General features: G+C 40.3%; 1 protein-coding gene across 1 annotated transcript in view; it reads right to left on the bottom strand.

Annotated features, from left to right (window-relative positions):
* Positions 1-1,670: 1,670 nt before the first annotated feature.
* Positions 1,671-18,571, bottom strand: part of SPAG1 (sperm associated antigen 1) — an 89,651-nt gene continuing 72,750 nt past the window's right edge. The window contains exons 14-19 of the mRNA XM_068525553.1: positions 14,810-14,976; positions 10,925-11,057; positions 8,910-9,036; positions 3,620-3,784; positions 2,166-2,537; positions 1,671-2,059 (exon numbers count right to left, since the gene is read on the bottom strand). Coding sequence (XP_068381654.1) covers positions 1,928-2,059; positions 2,166-2,537; positions 3,620-3,784; positions 8,910-9,036; positions 10,925-11,057; positions 14,810-14,976 — 1,096 coding nt within the window. The 3' untranslated portion in view covers positions 1,671-1,927. The remainder of the gene's footprint in view (positions 2,060-2,165; positions 2,538-3,619; positions 3,785-8,909; positions 9,037-10,924; positions 11,058-14,809; positions 14,977-18,571) is intronic.

Genomic DNA, 18,571 nt, shown 5'->3' with positions numbered 1-18,571 from the left:
TGCTCCACTCTTCTTGTTCTGCCTTGTGGCAGAATTCTTAACCTTTTATGTTTCTCCTTATTCTTAGAACTCACCAGACTGGCTGCTGGAAACCTCTCTTTTGTCTTCCAGAAGGTAGTGTTATAGCTTCAGTTGCAATTTCTCCCTTACCCACAGACTCTGGTCCATCCTTCTGAGAATACTCCAACTACTGCGCCTGCTCTCACTGCTGCAGCACTCAGGAGCATGCAGAAGGATCTGGCCACAGAATGGCAGGAGGTGTGGGTTTAGCACTTGGGGTGTTGGGGATGCCCACGGACCCAGTGGGGAGATCCCTAAGTAGGGTACTCCCAGAGGCTTGTGGGCAGACTTCCTGCTGAAGTCCTGAAGCTGTCTGCAGGAACTGTGCTCCTTTAATGCCCTTGATATTCTTATCTGCTTCCTTCACTTTCTCTTCCCTTCCTTCAGTCACGGAGGTCCCCCCTCAGGACTCCGGCTGGGGAGAAACAAGTTTCTCCAGGTGTGATCCAACAGTTGGGACAGCCCGGCACTTGCTCACTGCTTCCCACCTCCTCCACGCGAGAGGCTGCCCCGTGCAGCTAGTACTGGGTATGTAACTGTCAACAAAAGAGAACGTTTCCTTTTCATGTTGTTTCTACTGTAAAGTTACTAACACACTCCCTCATGTACTTGCACAAAAACTTAGTATCATTCAAAAGGAGAAAACTGTTTTGTTCGTTTGCTTGAAGACTAGAGTTAAATACCCATCACAGCAGATTTTCATTTATGAGCTTAGGAAAGAATAGTTTTTTTAAAAAAATGGCACAGTTTGAAACCATTTACCCATAATACTTTAAATATTCTTTAATTATTAAATATTAGATAATAATGGATATGGAAATAACGAATGTGATAGTCATCTTTCCTCTGCTCTTCTAAAGAACAAGAAAATGCTTCAGAAAAAGAAACCTGACCAAAGACTACAGGAATAAATGACAGCACACTGATTGATAGAGACCTGAAGGTTTTATCGTAAGAAACACCTTTACCCTGACCCAGTTAACAAGGGAGCTCTCAATATAAAGAGGCCTTCATTTTCCCTTTTGCACTAAGGGAATAAATATGATCATGCTTAAAGGAGGGGGGAAACAAAGAGGGAGAAGTCACTCAAAATGTTTGGGGGAAATGTGGGAGTGACAATTCAAATAGAAATGCAGGCTTAGTTGCTTTTATATAGTGGTTGTTTCGTTATTGCTTATATAAGCAACACATAAGGGAAACTTGCCTTTAAAAATCTAGTAAAAAGGAGCAGAATTTCAGGCAATTTTTGTTCTTAATTATTAGGCAATGCTTCCATATTAGAAAAAAATAAGTTCCTCTTATAGCTCTAAATTAATAATCACAATTTATTTAATAATCATTTCATATTATAGACTTAAGTGTTACATTTCATCTTAGAGGCCTGTAATCCACAAGTAGTATAAAATGGGATTTATATATATCTTAGCAGGAAATAAAAGTGATGTAATAATCACTGTTAATGATTTCCACTTTTAAAAATGAACTGTAAAGAAATACATTTCTATCAAACTTAACAGGACTCCTTCATAGCCCAAAGAAGTGTAATTTAACTCAAAATTTTAACAAGTAAGTTATTAAAAGAAAATGTATAATATAAATTAAAATGCATCTTAACAAGTTCCAGATATACTTATTATTAAATATAAAGATGTTAGCTCTGGTACATAAGAAAATATTTACAACTAATAAAAAGCAGATTGTAGAATATATGTGTTCTATGTATAAAAATAAGTAAAATATTTTATAGTCCAGACCAAGGGATCTTTTCTAAGCCAGGTTTTTATCCATGCAACTCTATTACAATACCATCTCATTAGCATTACTGGAACACATACATGCATGGAAGAAATCTAACAATAATCTTTATTTAAAGCTCATACTGCCTTTTGAGGGCCTGCACATCTTCTAAAGTAAAATGTTTGTTTGGTGTGTCTGAGAGGTCATCAAAGAGCTGTTTAATCTGCTCCTTTTGGCCCTTGCTAATCAGTGTCAACATCATCTGAAAGAAGGAGAAAAATTATATTAGCATACAAACTGACATTTTAAAGTTGTTATAAAAACCCTAAAAAAAAAATCTATCTCCATGAACATAGTTTGCCACTTACCTTAAACCTTTCTGCTTTACTCAGATATAAAAGATGCTGATATACCAAAGAAGGATCTTTATCAATAAGATTATTTTTCAGAGACTGGATGAGGAGCAGGAATGTATCCCCTTCAAGTTTGTTACTCAACAACACTGGCAAGTCTTTCGGTTCAGTGATGGCTAACAGGTGTGCACAGGCTTCTTTATCTTTCCTAGTACTGACGGCGTTTATAACCTGGCCAAATTCGTAGGCATTGTTAGGCTTGGGGATTGGTAGTTTCTCATAGAATTCTCGTGGCCCGTTGCTTGTGTCCCCCTTCTCAGAAGCACGGGAGTCAGTGGAGACGTCCTCCGAGGTCCTTTCAGGCTCCTCTTTATGGCCCTCATTCACCTTCAGGGGGAGACAAATTACACTGTGACACAACGGCCACTGCACACACCCCATAAAGGTAAGTTACCTTTATTAAAACGGGAAGGAACTGAAAAACAAAGGTGGACTGTGGTTTAGTCAAGTTCTAAGTGAAAAATGTATAACTTGTAATAATCATAAAATCTACTTTTTTTTAGGAAGAGAAGTTTTAAAGTATAAGTATCCATTCATAAAAGCATTCTTTTTTAAAGTTTAAAAAAAATTTTTGACATTGAGAATGTGACAGTGAAATTTTATAATTTTCCACAAGTAAAAGCTGCTGTATAAAAGAAGACCTGTAACAACCTTATACCTCTTCTTCATGATAAATTTTACATTTACTTGTTTCGTTACATTTGATAGAGAAGTCAACTTACATTTTTCAATTCTCTTAAAACAGCTTTTTCCTTCCCTCCTTAGAGGGAAAAAACTCCCTAGCTTCTTTCACATATTAGCCTTTAACTCTTAGTAGAAATGTAAGATGATAGGTAGCTGACGCAGGAATCCAAGAGCTGACATTCCTCACTAAAGGCAAAACAAAAGGCTACAGCACAAGGCATCCAGTTGTCTGAAATCACAAAGGTAGGTTTGATTCTAGGGTAGTCCAGGACCCCTGATGAGGCCGGTCTTGTTTACAAGTTTACTAAAAAAAAGTCTAAATCAATCAGGAACCCTCTACGGGGTGTGGCATGCAGGACCGCTGAAACTGAATCAGTCCTGTAGGGTTCTCTGGGTCGACCAGGAAGCAAAGTTCAGTGGCCACAGGCTCGCAGGGCAACCTGGAGTGGAAGCAATAAAGCCACAGGCCAGGTGGTACAGGGGGAGGGGAGCACAGAAAGGAAGAATGCAGACACCCAAGGGTCCTTGGACCCAAGTTGGGAAATGCAATGGCTAATTATCACAACAAAAGAAAAATCTTGTCATTATAATTTGTTAAAATGTCTTCATTGATCATCAGAATAAAAACACGAAATTTTTAAAAGTCATAGGAATATGACCTCAGAATCCCATATGAGTATAGGATCTCCAAAAGAGTACTTTCAGAGATAATCAAATATACATACCTCTTGAATCTCAATTTTCCTTCTCTCCTTTTCTTTGTTGAATGATGCTGCATTATCCTGAACATTCAGGATTCTGGTGACCTCTTCCAGTTCCATTTTTGCCTCAATAATATTTGGGTCTAGTAGGAGAACTTTATGGAGATCGTTTAAACTCTTCTGATAATTCTGAAAGCAGGAAGGCAGAGAAAGTAATTTTCATACATAAAAGGAGAAGGGGCACAGATGAGCCCGGGTGGGAGTGAAATTGGTGAGACGAGTACACAGAGTGTGTGCGGTGGGTTCCATTAGTACCGCAGTAGTAAAGTTAGGCCTATGAGGTAAGTCTTGGGCTAAAATATTGTAGCCCACAACACAGTGGCCATCCTCTACAGAAGAGTGAGCACAGAATCTGGGGTTAGAAGGCAAGTTAAGTTCTGTATCACCACAGCTTTCATAGTCCCTGGCACACACAGGCATTTGTGGTCTGCTGAATGAATAGATGAAAGAGTGAACGGCCTCACATCAGCACCTACTAGCAATGAAAGCTTGAGCGAGATCCCACTTAACCTTTCTGAGCTTCAGTTCTCTCATCTTTAGAGTAAGGATGAGAAGAGATTCTCTACTCTAGTTTTCACGAGGTTGTGCCGAGTAATCAGTGCATTAATAAAATAACATGGGAGTGGCTTAGCCTTAGAAAGAGCTGGGCCAGTGTTAGCTGTTATCATGATGCCCTGTTCTGTAACACCCTTCGAGTTGTCTACTGCTCAAACAGCCTGGAGTCAACCTTTATTCCTCCATAAACAGTCAGGCAATACACTGGAGAGGTTGAGGGGAAGGAGAAGGGATCTACGCTTAACCAGACACTGCACAGAAGCTGCTGGCAGAGACGGACACCACAGAATCACAGTGTGCTGTGACAAGCCACGTTCTAGAACTACAGACTAGACTCGTGTTTTGATTAAGCCAAAATTAATTATGTGAGGAGGCCAGGAATTCCAATGACGTGTAACCTCTCAAGGATTCATGACATATAATAACAGCATGCACCGGACACTGAAGCACAGGTAAAATAAGCTGGGGCTTATGTGACACTCCCGGGGGACGAGCTGTAATGCCGCGGCCCTTCCCACTCCAGCCAGCAACATACTAGAGCAAGAGTGATGTGTCTAAAAGGGATAACCTTAAACCTGCTCTAACTTATTTTTTAAAAAGGTAAATTATTTACAAAATGTAGTACCTCAGCGCTATTAACAACAATCTCCACACAGCACTGTGTCACAACAGCGCAGTTGGAAAACCTGCTACAAAAAACAAATGACACTGTGTGTTTCCATCCTAGGTGTTCCAGGCATGGAATCATACTGAAAGGCAAGAAGGGGGGGCAGCGGGGCAAGTTGAGGAAGTAATAATAGCTAACTCTTACCCGTCTCAGCATTTTGCAAGTATTCTTATTTTAGTCCCACAGTAGCCCTATAAATACTAACTGTTACTGTCCCCATTTAAAGATGAGGAAACTGAGGCATAGAAAGATAATCTTTGAGACGATGAAGGCAGCAATGAGCAGAAGGTGAATGATAAGACAGTGGTGGAGCTCAAGTGAGAGGCCTGAAAATGGAGATTTGTGAGCTGCAGCCTTGGAAATAGAAGGCCACCAGCAAGGAGTTGACATGACTACTTTTTCATCCATTCAAGGAAAGTCTGTGCCTAAAGACCAATCTGTCTGGTTGGAAGAAACCTAAGAAAGCAAGAAATACACTTTGATAAATGTTAAACAGAGGCAGGCAAGTGTGAAGAGAGGGCCCGACAGCAGGAGGAGCGGGGACGGCCATGGAGCAGGGAGGTGGTGGCAGAGGAGGAGCCAGGCTGCCGGGTAACCACAGCGTCAGACCAGATCCAGCCCCTCCATGGGCCAGGGGCTAGGACACCGTAGGGGAAAGGACAGCCGGGGCCCCGGCCCTCGTGGAAGCTTACGTCTTATGAGGGGAAACAATAAGAAAACAAGTGAACAAATGAATAAATAAAGTAAGCGTGCACTGTCATTTATGCAATTAAGAGAAGCAAGGATGGAGACGGACGCAAATGAGGGGAAGGAGTCTCCTTTGACATGGGTGTCAGAGAACCAGAGAACACAGGACCTGAAGGGAAGCCAGCCACGCAGAGTGGGGGGCAGAGCAGAGCTCACACAGAGAGAGAAGTGCGGCTCCGGCAAAAAGGAGGACGTTAAAAGTTGCTAATGACCTTATTAGGCCTCAACAAAAAAAAAAAAGGTAAAGTATAATCACATGTGTTTATGATAACATTTACTATTAATAAATGTGCTTAAACTCCAATAACAGCATTTATTTTAGACGATATTACTCTTTTTGATACTTTTGGCCTGATAGCATCCCCGGTTGGCTATGAATTCCCTAAGGCAGGCACTATGTCTTACCACCTCTATGCTCCCAAAGCCTAGCACGTGAGTGGCACTCGATAGAAGATATAAATTGTAAGTAAAAGTAAAATGTTCAATTATCTTTTCTTATGAAGAACAGCTGAACATTAAGGAAAGCCCTATATTTTTCAAACCTGGCACACAGAAAAAATAAAAATAAAATAAAGCAAGCTAGAAAACAAACAAAATATCTGAGAAAGCACAGGCAGGGCCCCAGCTCCCTGTGAGCCCCTGTGCCACTTCCTCACCAGTCACACAGAGGAAGCCGATCCAGGTGTGAGTTCTGATGTGTTTTATAAGCAGTGGTAGCTTTTGAAGATCCTGCAAGTAAATTCACTTGGCACATAACTCAAACTACAGGGTATACAGATCAAGTTATAAAAAATCAAACCAGGAAAACAAGCTGCCAGCCTCATACTCTAGTGGGATAGCATTACTAAAAATTGGGATTATCAGGCTTCCCTGGTGGCACAGTGGTTGAGAATCGGCCTGCTAATGCAGGGGACACGGGTTCGAGCCCTGGTCTGGGAAGATCCCACATGCCGCAGAGCAACTAGGCCCACGAGCCACAACTACTGAGCCTGCGCGTCTGGAGCCTGTGCTCCGCAACAAGAGAGGCCGCGATAGTGAGAGGCCCGCACACCACGATGAAGAGTGGCCCCCGCTTGCCGCAACTAGAGAAAGCCCTCGCACAGAAACGAAGCCCCAACACAGCCAAAAATAAATAAATAAATAAATAAATAAAGCCAGAAAACATCTTTAAAAAAAAAAAATTGGGATTATCTTTCTGCATCATAATACAATTTCTAGAATTCATTCCAAGGAAGTATAAAATTCCGGTCTTTCATTAGGTACCACTTCTGACTTTGAATAAAGTAAACAAGTTCAAAGAGTCAGGCAGCCGGTATGGGATAAACCTGTTCTAAGGGTCTGGACATATATAAACTCATGAGTCATGCAGATCATGAGTACCTCACGGACCCAAATCCATTAAGTTCAAAAACAGTTGAATAAATTTTCAAGAAGCCTCTTTTAATTCATGGTGCCACACACCACCTAGGAAATCTTTACGTGAGGTTTACAAATGAGTATGTTGCTAACAAAAAAAAGGGGAGGGGAGTGGTCAGGTCGCCTGGGCCCTGGGAATACAGTGAACACACTGTGAATACTGGATACAGTGGAGCTGCTGGGCTGGTGAGTGGGGCATCCACATGCTGGGAGGGTGACGCACCCCAGTTCCACGGGGACAGAAGCTCCTGCGCACGGGACATTTCTGGACCTCGCCCTACGCACCTCTTCACTTGCCTGTTCACTTGCCTGTTCATCTGTGTGCTATACACCAAACTCAATAAGGTCAACACTCCTCCCTCAAATCTCTCCCTCCTGCTGTACACCCTCCCTTATCACACTGTACTGCTCAGCCACCTGAGACAGGAACCTGTATTTATCCAAAGAAGACGAGAACACTAACTTGAAAAGATACTCCCATGCTCACAGCAGCATTATTTACAGTAGCAACCTAAGTGTCCATCAGTGAATGAACAGATAAAGAAAATGTGGTATATCTACACAATGGAATATTATTCAGCCATAAAAAAGAAGGAAGTTCTGCCATTTGTGACAACATGATGGACTTTGAAGGCGTCATGCTAAGTAAAATTAGTCATACAGAGAAAGACAATTACCTTATGATCTCACTTACATGTGGAATCCAAAAAAACAAACAAAAAAAACACCACCAAGAAAAAAACCAACCACCTGAACTCACAGAAACAGAGAACAGATTGGTGGTTGCCAGATGCAAGGTGGGAGCTGGGGTGTGGAGGATGGGTGGGAATGGTTGAAGACCCTTAAAAGGTACAAAATTCCAGTTATAAAATAAGTAAGTCATGGAGATGTAAACAGCATGGTGATTCGAGATAGTAATCGTGTATTGTATATTGGAGAGTCTCTAAGACAATAAATCTTAAAAGTTCTCGTCACAAAAAAAAATCTGTAACTATGTGTGGTGAACTAGACATACTATGGTAATTTCACAGTATATACAAATACCAAATCACTATGTTGTACACCTGATACTGATAAAATGTCAATTATATCTCAATTAAAAAAAACTTTAAAGAGGAAAAAAAAAAAGTCAATGACCTGTACACTGACAATGTGTGAATTTCATTGTATTAAACCTTAATCAACTTGATTCTTTAAAAATACCATTTCAGGAAATGCCATTTCCCAGTATGTTCTGATTTTTCTGTCATGTTATTTTCTACAAATGTGAACATTCACTCAAGTTTTCCACGTAGAAGAATCATCATAAAGAAAAATGTAATTATACAATACTTTCCTTGAAAATAATGGTGTGGTTTTCTTAGAGAAGAATGCCATCCTATAGCCTCACTCTGACCACTGGCCAGTTTAAGGCCCAAATCACAACGAACTTCCCAGACTCTGCCATGTCTCTACCAACGTCCGTGGCGTGAACACACCTTCAGTTCTGATACCTCCCTCCCACCATACAGACAACCCCAGTCCCCTGCTAGAGGAATTCAGTGGCGTTGCTGGTGGCCTTCAGTAATTCAGTAACAAACCTTCCTGTCCTTTAAAGTGGACCTATTATAACTAACAACACTCCTTAGAAAATCAGGAAATAAATCATCATTTTTGAGCTGGAAGGAATCTTAGAAATTATCTAGCTCCACATTATAGTTCAGGGAAATCTGAGGCATCTTCCAAGGTTTTGGGACTGCTGAGTACAGAACTGGGATTAAATCCCAGGATAATGTCACTGCCATTCCTTGAGCCCACAATTCATGTTCATGAAAACCACATGATCTGTTCAGAGCTGACATTTATATATTAAAACAAAGATTTCCTCACCTTGAGCCCTTTGTGAGCAAGAGCTCGTCTGTAGCACGCTTTCACATTGCCGAGGTCCATCTGAAGCGCCTGGTCACAGTCCTGCTTTGCCTCTTCAAACTGGCCCAGCTTCAGGTAACAGAGGGCTCTGGTATGTAATGGAACTCAGCATTATGAAAGTCAAAACAACATATCTATAAACTTGGACAACTAACAGAAATCAGAAAATAGCTAAATAAGTCCGTTTCTATACCACAGCTGCTGCAATTGAAACCTAACATTTTCTTCCAATTATGGCATTTTCTTGCAATACTTGCAATTAGGACCCTGGGGATACAACTGCAATCAAAACAGTCCCAGCCCTCAAGGAGGCTGCAGTCTAGGGGAAGAGACAGTCAAAAGAAGCAAACACAATAAAATCTGTAGAGGATGCTCTGGTAGCACAGAGCTGAGACTCTCATCACATTTGGTGGAGCTGAAGCAAGGGGAGGAGTAGTCAGGGAAGACTTCCCAGAAGAAGTGACGTTTAAGTTGAAGCCCAGAGTACACAGTGATAATTATCCAATGCGAAGGCACTGGGCTGAGATTTAATATGCAGGGAGGGCACAGCACGTGCAAAGTCCTACAGTGACAGAGAACGCGGTGTCTTGATGGACTAAGAAAAGAGCGCTATGGTGGTGATGAGGCTGGGAGAGTGGGAGGCCAGATCAGAAAGGTCCCGGCAGGTGGCTGAGCTTTATCCCAAGGTTAATGGTAGTCCAGTGGTGGGTTTTTAAGCAGAGGCTGATCCGTTCACCATGTTTTAGGATGATCGCTCCAGCTGCAGCATGGAGAATCAGAGGGAACAAGACTGTGCAGGGACACCTGGGAGGGCACTGCAGACGTCTAGGGAGAGCCGGTGTCAGCCGGAGCAGGGGCTGATGGTGAGGGTGGACAGAAAGGCTCACGCCCAAGAGGAATTTAGAAGGTAGGACATCTGAGCTGCTGACAGCCTGGAGAGGGAGGCGTGGGTCAGGGATGATAACCCACCATGAGCGCAGGAGGGAGGGAGGCGCTCAGGTCCGGGGCTCAGACACAGAGATTTGGGGGACATAATTGGAAGGTGGTAAATGGAGCTGGGGAGAGGATTAAATGGCCCAGAGAACATTCGCGCAGACAAGGGATCTATGCCTTTAGAAGCCCGAGAACAGCAGGGAAAGAAAAAAGAGAAGTGAGAAGGGGAGAGCCAGGCAAGTGAGCTGTCTGCACCGCAGCCAAGCGGGGAGGTGGTCTCCAGGAAAAACTGAGTGGCCATTGATGCCCAAGACCACTGAGGCCGAACAGGAGAAAGGTAGAAAAATACCTGTTGGGTTCAGTGACAGAATTTTTCACATAAAAGATTGCCAAAAGAGGAAAACATGTACAAAAACAAAGCAGTGAGAGATTAAGCTTAAAAATTTTTTCTGAAATGGCTAGGAGAACCCATGCTGAGCCCCTATTTAGGAACCATACCTTATTCTTCCTTGTCACCGCAGACTCTATCTACTCCCTAAAAATCCCCAAATCACCATATTCTAGGTAACTATCTTTTTTACCATAATGTGTTAAACATGGCACCTGAGCAGCATTCTGGAAAAATCTGCCCATTCCTACTACACATTAGAAGATGCCGGGCCCTTCCCTTAGCACTTCAAGAGAAAAGGGGCACCTAAGACGCTAGTTTGAAAGGTAACTGATTCCTGCTCCCACTCTGGAGGACCGCACTGAGGCCTCCTCACGAGCCGCGGCGAGGCCACACGCCAGGGAGAGTCAAAGCAGCACCAGCCAAGGCAGCGATGGCCAAGCGGGAACCTAACGCAGCCCATGTCAGACCTCCCAGCTCCAAGACACAGCATGTTCTCAATCTCTCCGATAGCCCCACCTCTTTAAAAAACACTCACTTAAAACAATTTGCTATATAGAGTCTCAGAATCATGGGAATAAACTTTGGCAATTATCTATAATTTTTTCATCAAAAATATTCACATAAGAAATATAGAAAGTTACAAAGAACTTGCCTGTTTGTATAAATGGCACATTCCTTGTTGTTAATCTTTAAGCATTCACTGTATTTACTAAGGGCATCTTTATAGTTTTTGTCCTTTACACATTGATTTCCTTCTTCTTTAAGGGTTTTAAACATTTTTTCATCTATGGGACACACACAAAAAAGAGCAAGTATTCATATAAGCACCTTTACAAAACTTTAAGTATACTGTAAATTAAGTGACCACAAACCATACAGAGCTAAAGTCTAAATGGAACAAAACATTGTATACAAATTAAAAAGATAAATTGGCTATAAGTAAAAATGATTATACAATTATGACACTATTTTTTCAAATTAGAAAATAAAATACAAGTGATTCTATCCTTTTATCCATATTAGCACGCCTTCTTTTCTCTGCTGGAGATAGAAATATCTAGTGTTTGGTGTAGTAAGTATTTCATGAAAAGTGAACAAACACATTAAAGCCTGAATTAAGACATCTTCCAACAGTCCAAGTTTCCTTGGAATCATACCTCCTCCACTCTCTGCTCTTAAGGTTTAAGTAAAGCAAATCCCACCCTAGCCCTACCTTTTGGAGTAATCTTTGTTTTACTAACCAGCACACTATGTTCCCTTGGCCACAATAATCTAATTGGTCAGATTAGGTCTAATTGGACCTATGAGAGCCAATGAGCTACAATAAGATTTTAGTGGCAGCTTCTGGTAAGGTAATTCTTGCTCTTTCCCGTGGAACATGAGGATAAAAGGAGGAGCTATTTTGCCATCGTGCGATGCAAGGGGAGAATCTGTCTGAGAATGGGGCCAACAGAGCAAGAGAGAGGCCAAGACAGACAGCTAAAGAATAACCTCTGAGTGCCGAATCCAGCCATCCCTGCAGCTATCCTACCTGTGGACTTTTCCACAAGGGGTGCCGATAAACAACCTCTTTTGCTTAAGACATTAATGGTTGGGTTTTCTGTTATCTGCGATCAGAGTCCCAACTATTACTATTGCCTATTATCTTGCAGTGAGCATGGCTGACTCCTCACTCAGGATCCATTTCCTTCTTCCTAAGGGTACCTCAGCATTCATTCAGCTATCACTCCTCTCCTACTCAGCCCATGTGTCCAGGGGAAGCCCCACTGATCAGGAACTCATGGCATGGCATTTCTTCATTACAGGGAGTGGTTCAGCAATGGGCACATGACCCATTAGAATAAATACCAACAGAGCTCAGCCAACAGAGTAACAGGCTAAAAAAGCTGGGTCTTTGGGGCAACATATCTCCTCATTCTTAAATTAATGCCACCAAAAGCAATGGTGTCTCTCCCCCTTTGGACATTGATATGTGCAGACATGAAGTCTAAAACTGCTACAGTTCTATTATTTCTGGCCAGAGCCTGAGCCCTGACAAGTTGTGCCTGATTTTAGAGCCTGTCTGGGCCCTTTCCGTTACTTGAGCCAAAACTATTCCTTACAGTTATAAGTCAACAGATTTTCTGTTACTTGCAACCAAAGTTTTCTAACATACCTAAAATGTTAAAATTTAAAGTTTTAAATCTATGTAATAACTTTACTCTATGGAGTATCTTGATATAAAATAAAATTGCATAACAAATTTTAAAATATGACTTTAAATTCTGTGATCTAAAAATCTTGATAGATGTACTGAATTTATAGTATAAACTTGGAATGTAAAAAATAATCTTATTTGTCCCTCTGCACAAATGGCATGACATATTAACTTTTCATCCTTTATTTCAAATTACAGAATATTTCTGCCTAATGTTTCATGTTTCAAAAGAACTCACACTATGTGGCCAAATGACAGTCCCCATAAATCTTGGTGTATCTAAGCTCTAAAACAGAATATTACAGAGGATTTTTTTTCTTCCAATTTGCTGAAAAACTTTCCTCAAGCTCTTCTTCCTACATTGTTTTTAAGTCTTTGGTATCCAGTCTCACTAATAATTAGTACACAAATATGAACAGAAAGAGCTGATTATTCTTGTGCTTATGATTCACTATCACATATCTATAGTATGGTTAGTATATGCACGTTATTAGTAATGAATAGCTACCCTTTATTGAGCAAATGCTTTGTGCCAGGCCCCATTAATAATGGATTCTAGAAGCTAGAGATCTCCATGTTTTTCCCAGGACTGCTGAACCATCTAAAAGCCTTGGCAGAAGTTCCCTGCATCTTCTTTCTAGGCAATGAAAAGAGTGAGTCATTGGGACATCACGGCTCAGTGTGTCTGCAAGATGAAGCTCGACACAGGCACACATGGGGTTCCTAAGCAGGCAGGAGAAATAGAGCCTCAGCCAGCTTTCAAGCAGAAGGCAAGCGCGAAGCCACGTTTATTAAACACTCTGCACAAAGTTCTGAGGAAAGCACTGTGGGGATGTAGGTATGGATGTGAACAACTACGATACAAGGCAGAAGGAGGTACTGCTGCTAGATATATGTTGTAGGGCTTTTTTGTTGTTGTTGTTGTTGAAAACCTATAGTTTATTTTATAAGAAAATTGGGATTAAATTACAAGGATCCATGTGACCCCAACTTTTGTCAGTCATTTCATGATTCGTGAGGCTCTGGCCCCTTCCCTTGGCATGGCGGCACAGCCTGAAAAAAATGTATACTTTCTTGTTGTTACTTAATAGAGATCTTCCTGGGCATGTTCCCCAAAACAAACTCCACAGGATGGGAGAAAGGTGCTACTACAGAGTAACAATTTTTGTTCCTACTCCCTCTGGGCTTTGTAAAACCAAAGTCAGATGTTATATAGACCCATCCCCAACCTTAAATGTAAACAACCAAACGATGTTTTAAATTAAAGCCTTGCATCTTTGACATTCTAGAATTTCTGTATGGTGAGATTTATAAAATTCATATGGAAGTACATAGAAGTTCTTACAATAAATGATGGCATTCCCTAAGACTTGATCTTTAGATCTCTCAATTATACTTTGTAAAACTTTGGTGATCTCATCTAACCTCATAACTTGAAATATCATTTATAACCTGCCTGCTTCCAAGTTTATATGTCAATACAACCTCCCTCCCCTCTCAAACTCTAAGTTCTTTTGAATGTCTAGTAGGTTTTCTGAACTTGATGTGTCCAAAACTGAGTTCTTGATTGTTCCAAATCTAATTTTTCTGCGGTTTTCCCATCTAATAAATGGCACTTCCATCCTTCTACTTTCTCAAGACAAAAACCCTGAAATTATCTGTAGCTCTTCTCCCACATCCAACTAGTCAGCTCTACCTTTAAATTGTAACTAGAATCTAATAATTCTCACTACCTCTTCTACTACCCTCTTTATTCAAGCCACCCTTATCTTTTGACTGGATTATTATGGTAGTTTCTTAATGCCCCTATCTCTTCCTTCCTTGGCTTTCTATAACTGAATCTCATCACAGTAGCCAGGGTGATTCTGCTCAGCTGTCAGTAGCTTTCTATTTGTTGTAGGGCTTTATTTTGCTTTATTATTTCCAAAACATCAATCTCATTAAACTAGCCTTGCCACATACAAGGTGTATAGAGAACTATATGCTACTCAATTCTTTTTTCTTATTTTTAATAATAATGCTGACTTAACATTTATTAAGAGGCTACTATAAGCTTACACAGTCAGCACATGTGTTAAGTATTTCATATGCATCTCTCCATTTATTCCTGAGAATAACTCCATGAGACAGTTACTCATATTTCCCCCTTTCATATACACTCAAACACTGGAGGTGTGCAGCAACTTCTTAAGACTCTGCAGTTAGAAAGAGGGAGAACAGGGTCTTAACTTAAACCCATAGCAGACGCCTGATTTCATGCACTTACCTTCTGCTTTACTGTGAAAATATATGCACAGCTCACGATAACCCTCAGAAGAAATAAGTGTAGGCTTCCCCTACCTGTGATGCCCGGTTGGTGATGGCTGCAGGAATCTCCCACTTGGTCTGGGGACGTCTCTGCCACAGGCCGCCAAGCTCGCAATTGTGCAGAAGTGGGCACAGCAGGAATGGGTGACAGCTTCTCCCGCCAGCTTGGTCCATCCAGGGCCATTAAAATTTTTGTTATCCTAAAAAGAAAATCAGTTTTCTCTGTTGAGCATGCAATTTGCTTTCTATATTACTGGAGGTCATATCAAGAGTAAAATTTACAAATGCTATGCATTTCTGTACTTCCCTGTAGAAAGCACACAGTCAAGCTATTTGCTGTCCACATAAACAGTCTTAAAAAGGACTCTTAAAAATTGCCCCAAACTATGTAACGTTAGATCCTTTTCGCATCACAAGAAAAAATTAAGACATTTCTAATTAGTTTAAAAATTTTTTTAACATATATGCAATAAAATTTTAATTTTTAAAAAAGTGAAGTATAAAACTAAAATTTAGGAGGCCTAGAAGAAATATCCCCTACATAACATTTCATATAATTACTAAATTGATAATGTATTACTCTTGAGAATAATCAGCAGTACTTTGGAATTTCTATGCCCAAAGTGTATACGAAAGACAGGTTTATAACACTGGCTGCTAAAACTGATGAGGAGTAGCAGTTACATGGAATAGTGCTTCTTCCTGAAACCTGTGGTTAAGATACTCTTTACCTTGTGTTTTTTTCCATCTCTAAAATTATCTACTCTTTTTGTTTTCATATGCATAAAGATGAAAGAATAGGACATTGGAGTCTACTACGAGGGCCCTTGTATTAATGACATTTGCTAATGGCTATCATAATATTGAGATAACATCCCTGATTATCACTTTCTCATCACTTTAAAGTTACAAAATATCATACTTAGATTTTAAAACAAAACTGAATTATGTCTTTGGGAAAAATCTGGTTTAAAAAAAAGGTGGTTCCTACCCACCAGAAAGACAAGATCCAGCCTCATCCACCAGAACACAGGCACTAGTCCCCTCCACAGGGAAGCCTACACAACCCACTGAGCCAACCATAGCCACTGGGGGCAGACACCAAAAACAACAGGAACTACGAACCTGCAGCCCACAAAAAGGAGACCCCAAACACAATAAGTTAAGCAAAATGAGAAGACAGAGAAACACACAGCAGATGAAGGAGCAAGGTAAAAACCCACCAGACCAAACAAATGAAGAGGAAATAGGCAGTCTATCTGAAAAAGAATTCAGAGTAATGATAGTAAAGATGATCCAAAATCTTGGAAATAGAATGGAGAAAATACAAGAAACGTTTAACAAGGACCTAGAAGAACTAAAGAGCAAACAAACAATGATGAACAACACAATAAATGAAATTAAAAATTCTCTAGAAGGAATCAATAGCAGAATAACTGAGGCAGAAGAACAGATAAGTGACCTGGAAGATAAAATGGTGGAAATAACTACCGCAGAGCAGAATAAAGGAAAAAGAATGAAAAGAATTGAGGACAGTCTCAGAGACCTCTGGGACAACATTAAATGCACCAACATTCGAATTATAGGGGTCCCAGAAGAGGAAGAGAAAAAGAAAGGGACTGGGAAAATATTTGAAGAGATTATAGTTGAAAACTTCCCTAATATGGGAAAGGAAATAGTCAAGTCCAGGAAGTGCAGATAGTCCCATACAGGATAAATCCAAGGAGAAACACGCCAAGACACACATTAATCAAACTATCAAAAATTAAATACAAAGAAAAAAATATTAAAAGCAACAAGGGAAAAACAACAAATAACATACAAGGGACTCCCCATAAGGTTAACAGCTGATCTTTCAGCAGAAACTCTGCAAGCCAGAAGAGAGTGGCAGGACATATCTAAAGTGATGAAAGGGAAAAACCTACAACCAAGATTACTCTACCCAGCAAGGATCTCATTCAGATTCGACGGAGAAATTAAAACCTTTACAGACAAGCAAAACCTAAGAGAATTCAGCACCACCAAACCACCTTTACAACAAATACTAAAGGAACTTCTCTAGGCAGGCAACACAAGAGAAGGAAAAGACCTACAATAACAAACCCCAAACAATTAAGAAAATGGTAATAGGAACATACATATCGATAACTACCTTAAATGTAAGTGGATTAAATGCTCCAACCAAAAGACATAGACTGGCTGAATGGATACCGAAACAGATCCATATATATGCTGTCTACAGGAGACCCACTTCAGACCTAGGGACACATACAGACTGAAAGGGGATGGAAAAAGATATTCCATGCAAATGGAAATCCAAAGAAAACTGGAGTAGCAATTCTCATTTCAGACAAAATAGACTTTAAAATAAAGACTATTACAAGAGACAAAGAAGGACACTACATAATGATCAAGGTCTCAATCCAAGAAGAAGATATAACAATTGTAAATATTTATGCGCCCAACATAGGAGCACCTCAATACATAAGGCAAATGCTAACAGCCATAAAAGGGGAAACAAACAGTAACACAATCATAGTAGGGGACTTTAACACCCCACTTTCACCAATGCACAGATCATCCAAAATGAAACTAAATAAGGAAACACAAGCTTTAAATGATACATTAAACAAGATGGATTTTATTGATATTTATAGGACATTCCATCCAAAAACAACAGAATACACTTTCTTCTCAAGTGCTCATGGAACATTCTCCAGGATAGATCATATCTTGGGTCACAAATCAAACCTTGGAAAATTTAAGAAAATTAAAATCGTATCAAGTATCTTTTCCGACCACAATGCTATGAGACTAGATATCGATTACAGGAAAAAATCTGTAAAAAATACAAACACATGGAGGCTAAACAATACACTACTTAACAACCAAGAGATCACAGAAGAAATCAAAGAGGAAACCAACAAGTACCTAGAAACAAATGACAATGAAAACACGATGCCCCAAAGCCTATGGGACACAGCAAAAGCAGTTCTTAGAGGGAAGTTTATACCAATACAATCCTACTTCAAGAAACAAGAAACATCTCCAACAACCTAACCTTACACCTAAAGCAATTAGAGAAAGAAGAACAAAAACCCCCACAAAGTTAGCAGAAGGAAAGAAATCATAAAGATCAGATCAAAAATAAATGAAAAAGAAATGAAGGAAACAATAGCAAAGATCAATAAAACAAAAAGCTGGTTCTTTGAGAAGATAAGCAAAATTGTTAAACCATTAGCCAGACTCATCAAGAGAAAAAGGGAGAAGACTCAAATCAATAGAATTAGAAGTGAAAAAGGAGAAGTAACAACTGACACTGCAGAAATACAAAGGATCATGAGAGATTACTACAAGCAGCTCTCTGCCAATAAAATGGACAAACTGGAAGAAATGGACAATTTCTTAGAAAAGCACAACCCTCTGAGACTGAACCAGGAAGAAACAGAACATATAAACAGACCAATCACAAGCACTGAAATTGAGACTGTGATTAAAAATCTTCCAACAAACAAGAGCCCAGGATCAGATGGCTTCACAGGCGAATTCTATCAAACATTTAGAGTAGAGCTAACACCTATCCTTCTCAAACTCTGCCAAAATATAGCAGAGGGAGGATCACTCCCAAACTCATTCTACGAGGCCACCATCACCCTGATACCAAAACCAGACAAAGATGTCACAAAGAAAGAAAACTACAGGCCAATATCACTGATGAACATAGATGCAAAAATCCTCAACAAAATACTAGCAAACAGGATCCAACAGCACAGTGAAAGGTTCATACACCATGAT

Source organism: Eschrichtius robustus, chromosome 17, assembly GCF_028021215.1.
Source record: "Eschrichtius robustus isolate mEscRob2 chromosome 17, mEscRob2.pri, whole genome shotgun sequence".
In the NCBI taxonomy this organism is placed as follows: Eukaryota; Metazoa; Chordata; class Mammalia; order Artiodactyla; family Eschrichtiidae; genus Eschrichtius; species Eschrichtius robustus.
Note: the sequence above shows the minus strand (reverse complement) of the source record. Positions and strands in the feature narration are given on the sequence as shown.